Source organism: Chlorocebus sabaeus, chromosome 17 (assembly GCF_047675955.1).
Source record: "Chlorocebus sabaeus isolate Y175 chromosome 17, mChlSab1.0.hap1, whole genome shotgun sequence".
Taxonomy (NCBI): Eukaryota; Metazoa; Chordata; class Mammalia; order Primates; family Cercopithecidae; genus Chlorocebus; species Chlorocebus sabaeus.
The window spans coordinates 30,344,458-30,361,714 of NC_132920.1; the positions used below are offsets into that span (position 1 = coordinate 30,344,458).

A 17,257-nucleotide genomic window follows, 5' to 3' on the forward strand; every position below is an offset into this window, starting at 1 on the left:
CAACCTCCGCCTCCCAGGTTCAAGTGATTCTCCTGCCTCAACCTCTAGAGTAGCTGGGATTACAGGCGCAATAGGCACGTGCCGTCACGCCCTGCTTACTTTTGTATTTTTAGTAGAGACGGGATTTTACCATGTTGGTCAGGCTGGTCCCGAACTCCTGACCTCATGATCTGCCTGCCTCAGCCTCCCAAAGTGCTGGGATTACAGGTGTGAGCCACCGCACCGGGCCTGAGACAGGAGAATCTCTTGAGCCCGGAAGCCAGAGATTGCAGTGAGCCGAGATCAGGCTCTCCAATCTAGGCGACAGACCAAGACTATGCCTCAAAAAAAAAAAAAAAAAAAAAAAAAAAGCTAAATTTGTCACTTGATGCTCTGCTGTCTGATTTGTTTGACCCTGCATCACATTTTTATGATTAATTGCAGTTACCAGGCACTACTGTTAGGAAATGAAACATTGTTCTTATTAATAGTCACAAGTGGATCTACATCACTGACCTTTTTTTTTTTTTTTTTTTTTGGAGAGGGAGTCTCAGAGTCTCACTCTGTCACCCAGGCTGGAATACAGTGGCGTGATCTTGGCCCACTGCAACCTCCACCTCTCAGGTTCAAGCAATTCTCCTGCCTCCGCTTCCTGAGTACCTGGGACTACAGGCACGTGCCACCACATCCAGCTAATTTTTTGTATTTTAGTAGAGACGGGGTTTCACCGTGTTGCCCAGGCTGGTCTCGAACTCCTCAGCTCAGGCAATCCACCCGCCTTGGCCTCCCAAAGTGTTAGGATTACAGGCGTGAGCCACCACGCCCGGCCTGACTTCTTGAATGCATTGTTTTCTGTTTCTAAGATGGACTGTGGGCACTCCTGGCATCTCAGAGCTTCCTAACTCTGTTTTCCTGGGTCACAACTGGAAACTTATTAAGACCTTTACCTAACAGGCTGCTAATATAATCATTCTGTTTCCTTCCCTTCCCAGACTTCCTCCGAACTGGCTGTCTTTTGACACTTGGCTCGTTCTCTTACTAGTAAATTGAAAACCTTTGGCATATGTTTAAGATCAATTTGTCTGATACATTTTGTTTTATAGTAAAGGCCTGGGGCCTCCTCTGACCAGTCTGAGAGTAGCAACTTATAGTGGTAGAAGGACTCTAACTATTCAACCATATCTTTTTTAGCCTGGAGAGCTAACAACTAACAAACAAAAATACCTGATGAATAAAATATTGATGTTCCACATTTGTATAAGATACTCTTTGAAATGGGAAAATCCCGAATATCAACTATTTGGGCACCAAAGCCATGCATTATCAAGGTTTTTTAAACCTTTTTTTTTTGAGATGGAATCTCGCTCTGTCACCCAGGCTGGAGTGCAGTGGAGCGATCTCGGCTCACTGCAAGCTCCACCTCCCGGGTTCACGCCATTCTCTCGCCTCAGCCTCCTGAATAACTGGAACTACAGGTGCCTGCCACCATGCCCGGCTAACTTTTTGTATTTTTTTGTATTTTTAGTAGAGATGGGGTTTCACCGTGTTAGCCAGGATGGTCTTGATCTCCTGACCTCATGATCCACCTGCCTCGGCCTCCCAAAGTGCTGGGATTACAGGCATGAGCCACTGCGCCCAGTGATATAAAATCCGTCTTTCAGAGAACCTTTTCCAGGAAACCGACTCTTGTACATAGTTACTTCATTTTGCAGCAATTTCATATTTACTATTCATAGCCCCAACTCATGGCGCAGGCTTCTAAATCCTAGAATCCTTCAACTCGAAGTGTCCTCTGCAATATTTTAACCCTTTTCTTCTATTCATTCGTTGTCATTCATTCTAGAAATAATTTCGTGTCTACTAGTTGGCAGGTACGGGATGTTGCAGTGAACCCAGCTGATGTAGTCAGCCCTCATGGCACTTCCAGTCTAGTGGACACTTCAACTGCCCTTTCTCATGGCACCTGCTTGTCCTGCGTGAAACCCATGTGCAGCTTCCCAGACCCCTTCTGACATGTCAGTGCCGAGTTCCTGGTTCATCCCCCATCATTTTCTTCTCCCCCAGCCACCAGAGCCTCCCCTCACATACCCGTTTTTTTTTTTTTTTCTAAAGGAGAAGCAGACGAGTTGGAGAGAACTCCATTTTATTATGGAAAGTTAAAAAACAAAACAAAACAAGACAGGCAATTGATAAAGGCGGCACAATGGGGGAGGAGAGGTGAGGGGTCTCCTTAGCCACCCGACACCATCTCAATTCAGTTCAATTGTGAACCACTAGGAGAAACAGAATTAAATAACTATCAACGGGTACAGAGTTAAGATTTCCAGCCTTCCCTCTTGGGGAAAACTAAGGCAAAGTAATACTGAGAAAAAGTGGAGGAAGCCACACCTTCAGGTCACTCCAATGAGAAGACTGGAGGGGAGAGAGGAAAGAATTCCACGCAGACACAGCAAGTAAGCGTGGCTTGTAAACCTGGGACTTTGGCAGGTGGGGCTGGGAGCTGGTGGAATTTGTAAACCAGGCTGTGGTCAAGGAGGAGGCAGGAGCTGTAAACAAAGGGGCAGTGACCTAGGAAATGAGGGAGATGTGCCTATAAATGGAGTGGGCTCTGGGCCTCGAGAGAGATGAGTGCTTAAATCCCAAGAGTCCCCACGGGATGGTGGGGAGGAAGGCTGTGGGGAGAGTGTACCCTGCCATGGAGGGCAGGTGCTCCATCTCCACCCTCCAGGGAGTTCTGTGCTCCGTCTCAGCACTTGGCACTCACTCTTAGATCACCCAGGATGTACCAGCACGTTTAACCCCACCCACACCAGGGACTTTGGATTAGGGTAGAAATTGGGCAATTGGCTCTGCCCCTAGAAACAGGTGGGGAAAGCAAGTTACAAGATGTTGGTTGTTGCCCTTCCCTGCCAGGCTCATTATCAGGGTCTGCCTGCCCTGAATCTTCCCGGATCCAGGATCTTCAGTTATAAGAAGGAAGGAGGTATATCCCTATGTTGAAGATGGTCACCGCCGGCAGGACTCATCTGTGGGAGAGGGGGCAATAATGACAGAGAATGAGTGAGAGCCTCTGCTTCTGCCCACCCTTCCCCCACACACAAATTGAAGGGCAGCTGGCATGCAGGAAGTCCTATAATATCTTCCACATCTAAAGCACGTTACCATCAGTAACCACATCCATCACTCATTTAGCTCGGATTCTGTGCCAAGCATCCTCATAACTGTTTAATGTCACCATAACTCCAGGAGAGATTAAGTAATTTGATATCCAGCTGTGGCTCTTGGTGCTTCACAAAAACTACTTAATCTTGGCCTGGAGCCCCTGTAATCTGAGCAATTTAGGAGGCTGAGGCGGGAGGATCACTTGAAGTCAGGAGTTCAAGACCAGCCTGGCCAACATGGGGGACCCTGTCTCTACTAAAAATATAAAAACTAGCCAGGTGTGATGGTACACATCTGTAATCCCAGCTACTTGAGAGGCTGAGGCATGAGAATCGCTTGAACTTGGGAGGCAGAGGTTTCAGTGAGCCGAGATTGTGCCACTGCACTCCAGTCTGGGCGACAGAGGGAGACGCTGTCTCAAAATAAATAAAAACATAAATTAAATTAAATTAATTACTTAATCTTTTCTACAACTCTAGGAGGTAGTTTTTGGTTTCTGTTTTTTTGAGACGGAATTTCACTCTGTAGCCCAGGCTGGAGTGCAGTGGCATCATCTCGGCTCACTGCAACCTCTGCTTCCCAGCTTCAAGTGATTCTGCCTCAGACTCCCGAGTAGCAGGGATTGCAGGTGTCCACCTCCATGCCTAGCTAATTTTTGTATTTTTAGTAGAGATGGGTTTTCACTATGTTGGCCAGGCCGGTCTTGAACTTCTGACCTTGAGTGATCCACCTGCCTCAGCCTCCCAAAGTGCTGGAATTACAGGCGTGAGCCACCATGTCTGGCCTGTTTGTTTCTTTTGAGACAGGGTCTTCCTCTATTGCCCAGGCTGGAGTGCAGTGGGTGGTGCAATATCGGCTCACTGCAGCCTCCAACTTCTGAGGTCAAACAATCCTCCCACCTCAGCCTCCCAAGTAGCTGGAACCACAGCTGTGCACTGCCACACCTGGCTAATTCTTTTATTTTTATTTATTTATTTTTTTTAGAGACAGAGTCTTTTTTTTTTTTTTTTTTTTTTTTTTTTTTTTGAGACGGAGTCTGGCTCTGTCACCCAGGCTGGAGTGCAGTGGCCGGATCTCTGCTCACCGCAAGCTCCTCCTCCCGGGTTTACGCCATTCTCCTGCCTCAGCCTCCGGAGTAGCTGGGACTACAGGCGCCCGCCACCTCGCCCGGCTAGTTTTTTGTACTTTTTAGTAGAGACGGGGTTTCACCGTGTTAGCCAGGATGGTCTCGATCTCCTGACCTCGTGATCCGCCCGTCTCGGCCTCCCAAAGTGCTGGGATTACAGGCTTGAGCCACCGCGCCCGGCCAAGAGACAGAGTCTTGCTCTGTTGTCCAGGCTGGAGTGCAGCGGGGTGATCTCGGCTCACTGCAAGCTCCGCCTCCCAGGTTCACACCATTCTCCTGCCCCAGCCTCCCAAGTAGCTGGGACTACAGGTGCCCACCACCACGCCCGGCTAATTTTTTTTTATTTTTAGTAGAGATGGAGTTTCACCGTGTTAGCCAGGATGGTCTCAGTCTCCTGACTTCATGATCCGCCCGCCTCGGCCTCTCAAAGTGCTGGGATTACAGGCGTGAGCCACCGTGCCTGGCCCACACCTGGATAATTTTTGTATTTTTTTGTAGAGACAGGATTTTGCCATGTTGCCCAGGGTGGTCTTGAACTCCTGGGCTCAAGCGATCCACCCGTCTTGGCTTCCCGAAGTGCTGGGATTACAGGCATGAGCCACAGGAGGTAGTTATTATTAACTTCATTTCATAAATAATAAACTAAAGCCAGATATCGGATAGTTTCCCTGAGATCACACAATTAAGCGACAAGCTGGAATTCCAACTCAGGCCTGTCGACCCACCCTGTGGTTTTGACCAGATTACAGTACTCAGGAAGAGTTCTCGTTTTGAAACCTGAAGACTCAATGTGTACTTCACTGCCCGGGACCTCAGTTTGCCCATCTATTGAAGGAGCAGGTTGGACCAGAGGACCACCAAGCCCCTTCCAAGTGCCTACACGCAATCCTCCCTCCTCTTCTCTCCTGCACCGCAGCGCCCGCTCTGACAGCAGGGGGCGCCTTCGAGCCGGCGGAGCCTCCGCTTACCCACAATCAGGGCCTTGGTGCGCAGCCCGCCCTGGAGCTCTGGCTGCAGCAGCAGCAGCTCTTCCTCATCCTCTTCGTCGTCGGGTTGGGCTGCTGGGGGGTTGGGGGCACTGGGGACCTCAGGCTCCGGGCCCAGCTCCTCCAGTACCGAACTCTCGGAGGGGTATTGGTACGTGGTCTCCAGGGCTGTCTCGCTGAAGGAGATCTTAAGCTGAAGGAGGGAGAAAAAGGGGGCAGGAGGCAAGGTCAGCAGGGGTGAGGCCCGTGGGGGTTGAGGGGGAGAAAGCGGGGGCGGGGGGTGGGAAGTCTGCAAGGGAGCAGGTGGGGCGGGGGAAAGGTGGGGGTGGGGGTTGGACTTAGGCGCCCCCCTCACTCTCTCCCATCCACTCTGGGATCCAGTTTTCCTTTACACACTGGCTTTCCAATCCTAGAGTTTCCCTCTTCGATCATATCATTTCAAAACATCAGACTTTGCCCTGTACGTTGGCAGGGGCTTGGGAGGCAGAAGTGAATAACATAAGACCAAGGTCCCTGCTCTTTCGAGTGTGGGAGGCAGAGGGGTAAAAAGAAATTAAAATACGTGGCGATTAGTCTTGTGATCAGAACCGAGTCTTTGGGCACCTTGGAGGCAATAGAGTAAACTTCCCAGAGGAGCCCAGCAGACTGGCCAGTGGGGAAAGAACTGGCTGGGGAGCCGGTCTCAACCAAAACCATGGTTTTCATACCCACAGCCCCTTGCTGTCCTATGCGAAACCCAGGAGCCTGGGCACCTGTTCCCTCCCACTCCCCTCATTCCTCTCCTATCCATAGCAAAGGGGGTCTAGGGCCTGGGAAGAGATAGGAGATGAATATAAAGGCCCAGAGGAACCAAGAGAATCCCACAACACACAGGGGAAAGATTAGCCGCTGACACCTTGAAAGGCTGGGGGAGATGACAAGGGCAGAAAGGAAAGTCCACACAAATCTGGGGTGGGGGCCCACAGTGTGCTCAAAGGGACAGGCGCAGAGACAAAATACCAGACAGGGCACAGAAAAATCACACTGTGCCAAAAGCAGGTGAGTCCCAGCTGTTCTCACTGCCTTTCTACCCTTCCCCTTTGCCCTCTTAAGAAGCTCAGGGGGAAGGGGCAGGGTGGGATTAAGTCTAGGAGCCAAAGGGATTAGGCAGACAGCAGGAGGATTCCATGTGGACTACTTGGAAAGGTCCAAATGATCTACTCAGGCCTTCCCTGGCATCTGTTTGGGAAGACTTGGGGCCAGTCGAACATCCCTGAGTCCCCTAATGGACTGAGGTATGAAAAGGGAGAAGCCAGAAGGGTGGCTGGGCAGGTGGTTGCTAAGAGCTGCATCAGATATGACACCAGTCAGGCACGGTGGCTCACGCTTGTAATCCCAGCACTTTGGGAGGCTGAGGCAGGATTATTTCTCGAGCCCAGGAGTTGGAGACAAGCCTGGGCAATAGAGTGACACTGTCTCTAAAAAAGAAAAAAAAAAATCAGATATGACACCTGGGTCCCCATGGGAAGGTGGAACTCGAGAACTGTGTATGTTACTCCTTGTTGGCTCCGAACCCCACATTGTCTCCCCATCTCACTTGGAGCAAAAAGTCTACTCGAGGCTGGGCGCGGTGGTTCATGCCTATAATCCCAGCATTTTGGGAGGCCGAGGCGGGCGGATCACAAGGTCAAGAGATTGAGACCATCCTGGTCAACATGGTGAAACCCGTCTCTACTAAAAATACAAAAAAATTAGCTGGGCATGGTGGCGTACGCCTGTAGTCCCAGCTACTCGGGAGGACAAGGCAGGAGAATCACTTGAACCCGGGAGGCGGAGGTTGAAGTAAGCCGAGATCACGCCAGTGCACTACAGCTTGGGCAACAGAGTGAGACTCCACCTCAAAAAAAAAGTCTACTCGATTGCCCCCAAGGTGCCCAGAGCCTGACCAAAGCCTACAGGGTGCTCCCAATGTGCTACCTCCCCTTGCCTCTCTGGCCTCTTCCTTCACTCCAGCCACACTGGCGTTGGTCCCTCCACGCACTCCCACCTCAGGACCAGAAAAGTACTAGCTATTCCTTCTGCCTAGAACACTCCCCCGAAATATCCCCATGGCTCTGACCCTCCTGATCACCCCATTTTGAAGTCTCCGTATTCACTCCCCCTACTTCCTGACCCTCTAAGTTCCACTGTTCTATTTTTTTTTTCATAATCACTTACCACCTTCTAACTTCCTAGATAATTTACTAATTTATTATACTCGTGTCTGCTGTTGAAAGGAGCTTGGGGCCGGGTGAAGTGGCTCACACCTGTAATCCCAGCACTTTGGGAGGCCAAGACAGGTGGATTACTTGAGGTCAGGAGTTTGAGACCAGCCTGGCCAACATGGTAAAACCCCGTCTCTACTAAAAATACTAAAATTAGCTGGGCTTGGTGGTGTGCGCCTGTAGTTCCAGATATTCAGGAGGCTGAGGATGGAGAATCACTTGAAGCCGGAAGGTGGAGGTTGTAGTGGGCCGAAATCTCACCATTGAACTCCAGGCTGGGAGACAGCAAGACTGTCTCAGAAAAAAAAAAAGAAAAGAAAAGAAAAAAGGAGCTTGAAAGTTGCTACAGTGCAAGAGTTTAGAGTTTGTTCAAACCTCAGATGAGGTGCCATCAGAGGACCAATGCTGGGGAAACAATCTGGGGGTGGTCCAGCCTGTACATATTTGACCCCCCAGTTCATGTCTGTGGAACTGCTGGTACAATCTAGTTACAGCAGCCAGACTGCTTATATCCCAAGTTCTCAGAAGCAACCACTTAGTTTCTGTTACTGACAGATTTACCCACATTTCTGGGAACCCATTTTTGTTTTCTTCTCATATCCTCTTTTGGAATAATAACCTCTGTACTTTATTATCTATTCTGAAAAAGGACTTATTTTATTTGCTCTCGGTCTATGTTTATATCTCCCCCCTACCCTGCCTGTCTCCTCACCCCCCACCAGCTTCTGACTGGACTTCTCAGGAATGCACAGCCTGCATGGGAGTGGGGGGGGGGGGTAGAGAGAGGGTGACTCACTTGCTCCTCTCCCATCAGCTATATAAGGTCACAATGGGGCTGGTCTCTCAGCCCAAGAGGCCTCTGGGGTAGGGCACCAGCCACAGCCATCCCCTGGGCTCCAGTGGCAGGGCTGGGATTTCTCTCCTGATGGCAGGGATAAGTTTGATGGACTTAGCCTGCAAACAAGTTATTTAGGGAAGGTGAAGCGGGGGTTGGTGGCAGGGTCCTCCTATCTCCTATTCCTGAGCCAGTGTGTTGCAGCAGAGCTGGGACAAGGCACCCAGTCCCTGAAGAGCAGGGTGCTGAGAGTGGGGAGAGGGTGGAGGGTGAGGCATCTGGGTCAGAAGAACTCTGTGCTGCCTCTTCCCCACCCCCACCCAAGCAGTGGCTGCTTCCTTATTCTCTCACCACATCCTGAGTACAGCTCTGGCAGGCCCAGAGCCCAGGGTTCCCCACTCAGCCCACCAGCCTTCCGGCCCCCACCCCAGGCTTCCTGTTTGGGCGATCTGCTTCCGGCTCCCCTGCTCTCTGGCCTAGGTATGGTCACCAGCATGGGTCCTGCTCTGCACTTGCTTCCTGGCTCCCCTGGGATGCTCCCTGGGCTTTGGGCCCCAAAGCTTCATGCTTCCCTCTGCTCATTCTTCCCCAGAGGCACAAGTCTCTCTCAGTAGGAAGTGACTTTTCTGAACACCTCACCCGGGTAGCATTTCCGGACTTGTTTTTTTCATCTGCCCAGCCCTGAGGGGAACAGGATGGTAGCAGTCAGAGGGCTGAGGGTAGGTTCCCAAGCACCATGGCTCAGGGGTGTGAACTTATGCTTCATGTGAAGATGAATTGGGCAATCAAATGAACCCCCCTCCACCCCAGGCTTAACCCATATCTTTGGTCCCTGTGGTTCCCCACTGATACTGAGGACACAAAAAAATCAAATCTGAGGATGTTAACACATGGGATGAGAATGAGACTGGGCATCCCAGGCTCTGGGGAGATATGTGTGACTGGAGGGACTTCCTAAGTCTGAGATGTCTGAGTGTGGGACCTCTCTCTCCCCAGAGATTTTCAAGCTGGAAACAGGTGGGTGTGCACAGGGAAGAAATGAGGCCAGGGCCAGGGGGAGTTAGCCTAGCTGCCCCCACTTTCCTGCAGGTCTTTGTTGCAAGTCTAACCTCTGACCCTCTGCTGGCCTCAGCCCCGACCCCTGTCCAGAACTCCCACTGTGCTCCCTGGCCAGTGCCTGCTCTCAAAACCGTCTCCAAATTCACTTCTCTCTTTCACTACCCTAAGGGGAGGGAGAGTCCAGGATGGCAGGAAGAGAGGGGAAAACCGATCCCTAAGCCAGTTCTTGGGAGGGAGGGGAAACCCAGGGAGGAAGGCCGGGGGAGTGAGGGGCGGGGGTATTTTGGAAGAGGAGAAGGCTTTTCTTGTCCCAAGAGAGAAGGGAGCACTGTCTGAAGCAGTGGCCCATCTGGGGGTGTGCAACCCCGAGGTCACCCACTTCAAATGGCCTCTCTGTGTCTCTCCCATGGGGCAGACTCAGGGTTCAAAAGCCTTCTCTCTGCTCTTTGGCCGGCCCAGTTCCATCTCCCCTCTCCCCTCCATCCTAAGATGTCCCTATTCAGCTCTGCCCTCTTTCCCATGGGGCAGTTGGACCTTCCTCCATTCACTTCTCCCTACAGTTTCTCCCTAGAACACAAATGCACCCCCTCCGCCACCCCAGGCTCCCTATCCCTTCTCCACAGAAAAACTGCAAGTGCTTTCACCCTCGTGATGCTGCCCTCGATGATTCAAGCTTGTCAGTTTGGGCTTTCCCACTGGATGGGCTGGGGCGGGTCACACTCAGGAAAGGAAGGAAAGAAAAGGGGGCTGGAAATTCAGAGCCCAAGGGAAGGGAGAATGAGCAGCCGGGCACACCCTGAAAGAGACACACCCAGAGACGGCCTTTGCTGGGGCAGGATCTTTTGGGCTCAAAATGGAAAAGGAGGGCTCTGAGAAGGAAGGGTGTATGTGCAGAGCGAGCGAGGAAGGGTGGTGGCAGGAATTAACAAGAAAGAAGAGAGGAAGACAAGAAAACAGGGGTATAAAAAAGAAATAAAGACCAGAGTCCAAAGAGAATTGACAAGTGGGCTTCTAAGAAGTCTGGCTTGGCTGCTTCCCTACCTGTTTGTGGTGTCTTTCGGGGGACCCCTTGGCAAGGCAGCTGCGGCTGAGACGGAGGTAGCCCCCAAGAACCAAGATCTCCTCGGCAGTTGGGTACCGCTTCTTCCCAGCTCCTGGGACTGCAGCATCAGCCGTGGCTGGAGAGGTTGGGGTGGCTGGGGTCGTAGGGGGCACAGACCGCCGGGGATTGACGGTGAAGGTGTGTCCACTGCGGCGGGGGGCCCCCACCCCTGGCCCTGCCTTCACCCCATAGAACAGGCGGCTCATGAGGGGATCCCCAGGAGGTTGGGGGGCAGTTGGGGCTGGGGGTGGGGGAGACAGAGGGGCTGGTGGTGGGGGCTGGAGTTCCACTGCTTCCTCTTCCTGCTGTCTCAGGCCTCCAGTCCCAGCGTCCTCTGGTGGGAGGGGGGAGGGCACAGAGCAGCAGTTCTGCAGGACTCTGAGAGGCCTGCCCTGAGCTCCCTCCTCCTCCTTCTCAGCCTCCCCTTCTCCAGCCTCCACACTAGGAGATTCCAGACGCTTCTCTGCTGACTCTGAAGGTTCTGGTTTCTGAGTTTGAGCCTCTATGTCCCTGGGTGTCCATTCTCGAGCCTTCCCAGAGTTTAGGGTCCATTTCCACCCTTCTGCTGGCTTCATGCCCCTCTCGCCATCTTCCACAGGCCTCTGCTCTGCTGCCTCCATTCCTGTGGAACTGCTGCCTTGGGCCTCCCTTGTCAGGGTCTCGGACAGCTCTGTAGTCTCTTCCGGAGCCACCCCTGGAACTGGCCACTCTTCTTTTCTGCCACATTTTTCCGAGTAGCCTTGTCTTTCTTCTCCTGACCTCAGCCTCCACTCTGTTGCCTCCAGTTGTACCAAACTCTGTTCCTGAGACTCTCTGGAGTCAGGTCTCCATTTATGGGCCTCTGTCAGGCCCAACTTCTGGTAGGCAGATTCCCCTGGGCTCAGTCTACTTTCCACCTCTTTTCTCCTGGGGCTTTGCTCTCGAGACTCTGCTAGTCTCAGACTCCGCTCTGGAGTTTCTCCAGGACTCAGCCTCCATTTCCATGGCTCTGACAGTCGGGAGCTCCTGTCTCCCACCTCTCCTGGGCTTTGCCTCCAGTCCCGAGCCTCCAGAGGCCTCAGGCTGGACTCTTGGGCTCCCCCTATCCCCAGTCTCCTCTCTCTGGTCTCCCTGGGACTTAGTCTCTCTTCTCTTGACTCTCTTCCCTTGGGGCTCTGATCCCGCATCTCCCCAGGGCTGGGTCTCCGCTCCCGGGCCTCCAGAGGCACAGGCTTTCTCTCTGCTAGCAGCTCTTCACTCCTTTGTTGTTGCTGCTGCTGCTGCTGCCGCTCCTGCCGGATGAATCGGTTCTGGTGCACTGGCCCAATAGCCTCCAGAAGGACCGCAGACTCATCTGGGTCTGGAGGGCCAGCCTCTGCAGTCCCTGGCACAGGGCTAGGCTCCCCAGGGGACAGCCCAAGCTTGGCCCGGCGGCGCTCCAGGAGCCCTCGCTTCCAGGCTGGCATCTGTGACAGGCGCTCCCGTTCTGCTTTCTCCCGGCCTCGAACGGACGCCTCCTCCTGCCGGCGCCTGGCTAGCAGCTGTAGCTTCCAGTCTGGGATGGTGGCCATGGTCACCTTGAGGTGAGGGCAGGGAGCACTGGGGGCAAAGAACAGGAAGGAGAGGCTCCAGAGAGGCCCAGGGGGGAGACTGAGGGTGGGAGGAGAGGAAGTGGAAGGGGAGAGGTGGGACACAAAGCAGGGCAGAGGGGCTAAGGATGAGGACAGAGGGAAAGAGGGAAGGCAGAGAACTGGGCAAATGGAAAAAGTGAAGAGAAGTTGTGAACCCAAGTTGGGGTTGGTGGGGGTGATGTGAGAGGAAGACTCCTGATTGGAGGCAATGAGGGCAGGAGCCAGATGTGGCAGTCAGGGTTAATGCGTATTAAAGACAGTCTCTAGGATGTGAGACAGAGAGAGAAGGGCGAAAAGGAAAGTTGGTGTGAGGGAGAAGAGAGAAATGGGGCTGGGGTGAGGGGAATCTGGGTGCAGGCCAGACTGCCTCAGCGATACCCCAGGGAGACTAGTGTGGGAAGGAAGGACCAGGAATCCCTGGAAGGACCAGGAGGCAACGGGACCTGAGGGGGTGTTGGGGAGGCAAGGAGGAGCGGAGAGTGAAGAGGTCTAGGGGAGAAGGGAAACCAAGGAAGAGGGGAAAGGAGCGCAGCGGCAGCAACCCGGCGCGTCTCAGCGCGGGCCCCAAAGGTCCCGGCTCCCCTTCCAGCACCGCTCGGGCCACGCCTCTCCCCAGCCCCCACCCCTCTGCCCCGCACTCCGCCCCCGAGGCGGGTCGGGGGAAATACCCACCCCCGGGACTTTCGGAACCCGGGCGTCAGGGCTGCCAGCGCGTTCCCAGAACCCTGGCGTCCACCCCCACCCTGTCCCGTCACCACCGCCTGCCTCCCCCACCGGCTGCGCCACGCGACCCCAGAGTGCCGAGGGCCGGCTCCATGTCTCTTCTCCCCGGCGCCTGCAAGTCCTGTGCCCCGTCCCCGCTCTCATGGAGCCGTGACAGAGCCGGCAGTCTCCACCCCGTTCTGGACGCACAGACTGACAATCTCGGCACAAAGAGGAGACAGCCAAGATCCGGGCCAGGGATGGGAGCAAGGACCGGAGCAAGGAGACACCCACTCCCCAAGTCTGAGCCCCTCAGTCAACTCACACGCCGCAGGACCCCCGGGGGAGGGGGTGCCGAGGAGCCGGGCGTCCGGAGAGAGGAAGAGGAGGAGAGAGGGACCGAGGGAGATCCGGAGACTAGAGGGAGGGGAGGAGGGAAGGAGAGGAGGAGGGAAAGAGGCAGCAAAGGAGGTGGGACGGAGACAGAGACCAGGGGGCCGGGCGGGGGCGGCGACCGCTTTGTCTAAGGACAATGAGGAGAGGGATGGGGGCGCGGGGCGGAGCCGAGGAGAGGGCGGGGCCTAGCTCCCTCCCACCCCGCGTGGGACTCGCTCCGGGACTGCCCTGTTCTTGTCCCAACCCTTGGCCCTCCGCTGTGTCCCCAGGGGCCCTCACCAGCTTTCCGCCCGGACACCCCAGGTGTCCAGATCCCTTCCCCCAGCTCGCCGACCCAGGGCGGTGGCCCGTGACTCAGGCCCCTCGTGGGACTTTGGGAGGAAGCGGCAGCTGCTCGGGGCCGGGCCCGCCCTTCCCATCTCCCTGCAGCTCCTCCCTACGCTTTTGCCTTCTCATCTGCGTCTGGAGGTCCAACCTCTGCAGGCCTTTGTTTTTGTGGGGTCGAGGGCAGCCGCCAGGCTGTGGGGGGCCTTGTGGAGTGGGCGGCAGGAGAGGCGCTCAGAAACCGGAGGTTTTGGAAGCTCGCCCCCCTACCAGAGCTGCTGCCGGACTCTTTCTAGCTTCAGCCTGTCTCCCTTGGGTCTCCAGGTCGGCTGCCGGGAAAAAGGGAATTTGAAGGAATGGGAATGGGGACCCGGCCGCTCTGGCAAAGTGGGGGCGGGTCGGCGGGGGGTGGCCGAAGCCCAGCGGTTGCCAGAGGGCGTGGTGGCTGCCCAGACTCCAGTTCGGCGCTCCCAGGCTCCCTCTGGCTTTCTTTTCCAAACTCAGCCCTGCAGCTTGGGAGACACTGACAGACTGCATGCCATATGTAGAAAAATCAGGCTGACTTTTATTTTCCTGCAGAGCGTCTTCCTCGGGAGAGCAGGGAGCCCCAAGTCATCGAGTTAAGAGCAGGAGAATACCCTTGACTAGGTTGGGGTCTAAGCACAGAGGCAGGGCCTAAGGAGGTGCAGAGACTAGGGCCAGGAGTGGTGAGGCAAGGTGTGGGGCCTGGAGGGACAGCTATGACCGTTGAACTTGCAGACCCTGGTCCAGCTTCTTGGAGTGGAAGCCGGAGGTGGAGAAGGGGACCCCTGAGGCACAGAGGCAAGTAACAGTGCCAGGGGAATGGTCAGGGCAGATCCTTTCCTTCTCAGGAGGCTGTTGAGGGCGAAAGTGTCATGCCCTAAACAGTGAGGGGACAGATGAGTTCCATACCCGGCTCTTCCTTGCTAGTGAGAAGTGGACCTTGGAGTTCAGTGGCTGAAACTCAGAATTTAGGGTGTGGAGCTGGACCCAGAGAATAAAGTCTCAAGTAGTGGAAGGGGCAGCTCCTTCAGTCCATGAATTTGGGCCTCTGGCGTGAAGCAGCCATGGCCTGGATGTTAAGGATTTAGAATTCAGGGGGAGAGGAAGAACAGCGCTTGTAACCAGAGTGAGCTCCTCACTCTGCCTCCCCATCCTGGGGTCGAGAGAGCAGGTGGAGTTTTCTTTGTAGTTGGGCCCGGAGGTAGCGGAGGTCTTGCTGATCAAGCCCATGAGCCAGGCCCAGGTAGAGGGTAAGGAGGAGAGCAAGGAGGAGACGGTCCATGCCCAGGGTAGGCACCACCCACAGCACTGTCAGCAGCTCTACACACACTGGGTGGCGCAGGTGAGAGAAGAGTCTGAGAGCCCGGGGAGACTTCAGGGCCAGAGGCTCGCCCAGCCCCAGCACATGATAGTATACCTAAGAGAGGGAGAAGAGTTTAGAAATTGAGTCAAGCCCTTTTCTCAGCTTAGACGCTTCTTTCCTCCTCTTCCAGGCACCAGCCTTCTAGAACTCAGGCCCAGGAACCCCTCTTCTGAGACTTGGATCCCTGATCCTGACTTATGATCCATGTACCTTCCCCAGGCCCAGGAGGCCCATGGTTGCTGTCCTTCTGAGGGAAGGGTCATGAGGGAGAATCAAAGAGACAGTAGAAGAGCATGGGAGGAGGGAAACCCTTGAAAGGGAAAGAGTAGTTCTAAAACGGGTCAGAGGTCGTAGGTAGGGATCTCAGAGCCTCACCTGTTTGAGGCCCATGAGCTCAGCATAGTCAAAGACGAGAAGGATGCTGAAGATGAGAAGCCAGGAGATGACATGGAGCACAAAGCACAGGAGGGGCACCCAGGTGGCCCATGGCTCAGCCTGAGCCTCCCACAACACGGGGCCTCGGGGTACGGGCTCCCAGTACCGCATCACCAGCTGTGGAAGGATAAGGGGCTTCGTATCCCAGTGGCCTACCCTGCCCGACCTTGGTAGACCCGGATCCAGAGCTGCCCCCACCACAGGCTAGCCTGCAACTCTCCCCCACCTCTCTCCTAAGCATCACCATCAAATATTCACCATGTGGAGGGTGCATGCTGGGTGAGGTCCCAAAGATGTAAGGATGGCCTGTCTCCACCCTGAGAATTTACAGAACAGATGGGGTGACCTGATAGCTACACAAAGTAGTAGCCTATGCCAACCACCCAATGAGAAGACAGACAAGGCCTCTTCAGACCTAGGGAAGTGGTTTTGAAGAAAGGGTAGGACTGAAGAGAAGGAAGGGATCTCAAGCAGGACATGAACAAAGTTGCAAAGGTGAGAATGCACGTATTGTGCTTGGGGAAGGACAAGTACACCCTTCTTGATAAAAACTAGGGTATGTGCTGTGGAGGAATGGAAGCTGAGATTAGTTCCTCAGTTCTCCTCCTGAACCCATATTTTGCCCCTCCAATCCAGGGCATCCCTCCCACACTTGGTCTCCCTTAGGGACTTCATACCTGCAAGGCCAGGGCCTCATACCTGCAAGGCCAGGGCAGTGCAGGCCACATACAGTGACCTCTGAAGGACCCCAAAGTACCGGGATGTCCATGCCTTCACTCTTTCAGCTGCCATGAGGCTGTGCTGCCCAACAAATAGAAGTAGGAGTCCCAGATCCCATGCCAGGGGGGCAAGGATGCTGCGGTCCTGCAGGGCAGCCAGCCATCCCTGGCGGGCATCTACAGGAAGTTGAGGGAGAAAGAGACAAAAGATCGAAAAGGTGGCAAATGTTTCCCCCATCCTCATCTCCTTTTGGAGCCCCCGGCCATGTCCCTACTGCTTTCAAGAGCCTTAATGCTGCCTCTCTAGGCTGTGCCCATCTCACTTTTCCATTCCTAGTTTCTGCCCACTTCCCTAGGCCTCCTGCAAACCTAGGGGAGAGGATTTATAGAACAATGCATGTTAGGCAGTTGCAAAAAGCATGGTTGGAGAGGCCACCGCTGGATTGCCCCTCTTGTTTCGGTTCTCCAAATGCTCCTTTTTAACACTCTCAACAGCCCTCTCTACAAAACATTTTGCTTAGAATACTCTGGTTATCGCCCTTTTCGGCTCCCTCAGTCCTCACTCTCCCGCCTCTCCAAAACTGTAATCCTTGAATTCCTAATTTAGAACTCAGGTCTCCCTCCCCTGTAGCTTCTCGGCAGCTTTCAAGATTCGAATTCCCTCTCTGGGACTTCCCCTGTCATTTGTTTCCAAGCCCCGCCCTCGATCCCTCTCCTACGGCTCCACCTTCCTACTCCCAGTTCATCCCCGATCCCTCCCGCTCACCCGGACCACCAGACTCCGGGATCCCTCCAAGAAGTGGCCGAAGGGAGGTAAAGCGCACGAACTCCACTCCGGTGCCAAAGGCCAGGATGAAAGAGGCGAGGGCAGCAGGGACCAGGAGCAGTGCAGGGGCCATGGCGAGAAATGGAGGGGTGGGGAAAGGGGCGGGGTCGGGATTCCCGCTGCCTCAGGCCCCGCCCCTTCCCCGCCCCCGCCCGAATCCAGCCCAGGAAGGCGGGGCTCCTGCACGCCACCGCCCGGCTTCCGCCCCGCCGGGCACAGCCTTCCCCACCCAGCTGTGGATCCGTCCCGGGATGCGTGTCCCAGCCTGCGGTCTCTCCGTCACGGAAGGGAATGTTAGAATCCCGAGAGAGAGCTGTTAAGGGTAGCGGCTCTGCAGCCGCTTACGTGGGTTAAATCTCAGCTCGT

General features: G+C 54.6%; 2 protein-coding genes across 7 annotated transcripts; both read right to left on the reverse strand.

Annotated features, from left to right (window-relative positions):
• Window positions 1-2,105: 2,105 nt before the first annotated feature.
• PPP1R18 (protein phosphatase 1 regulatory subunit 18) lies at window positions 2,106-13,895 on the reverse strand. 3 transcript variants are annotated; one of them, XM_038005830.2, is made up of 4 exons: window positions 13,795-13,895; window positions 10,432-12,070; window positions 5,236-5,446; window positions 2,106-3,005 (listed from the first exon to the last, which is right to left on the reverse strand). In XM_038005830.2, exons 2-4 carry the CDS (start codon window positions 12,040-12,042, stop codon window positions 2,986-2,988), a joined length of 1,842 nt encoding a protein of 613 aa, XP_037861758.2. In that variant the 5' UTR covers window positions 12,043-12,070; window positions 13,795-13,895; the 3' UTR covers window positions 2,106-2,985. The 3 variants fall into 3 exon arrangements, with proteins under 3 accessions (XP_037861758.2, XP_007971412.3, XP_037861757.2); XM_007973221.3 differs by lacking the exon at window positions 13,795-13,895 and adding an exon at window positions 13,130-13,262; XM_038005829.2 differs by lacking the exon at window positions 13,795-13,895 and adding an exon at window positions 12,877-13,123.
• Window positions 13,896-14,067: 172 nt separating this feature from the next.
• Window positions 14,068-17,000, reverse strand: NRM (nurim). Of its 4 annotated transcripts, none has more exons than XR_005242977.2 (4): window positions 16,832-17,000; window positions 16,024-16,242; window positions 15,287-15,463; window positions 14,068-14,965 (listed from the first exon to the last, which is right to left on the reverse strand). XR_005242977.2 is itself a non-coding variant. In XM_007973222.3 (4 exons), exons 1-4 carry the CDS (start codon window positions 16,962-16,964, stop codon window positions 14,684-14,686), a joined length of 789 nt encoding a protein of 262 aa, XP_007971413.1. In that variant the 5' UTR covers window positions 16,965-16,997; the 3' UTR covers window positions 14,068-14,683. The 4 variants fall into 4 exon arrangements, 3 of the variants coding, with proteins under 3 accessions (XP_007971413.1, XP_007971416.1, XP_007971415.1); XM_007973222.3 differs by having other exon boundaries at window positions 16,046-16,242; window positions 16,832-16,997; XM_007973225.3 differs by lacking the exon at window positions 15,287-15,463.
• Window positions 17,001-17,257: the final 257 nt, after the last annotated feature.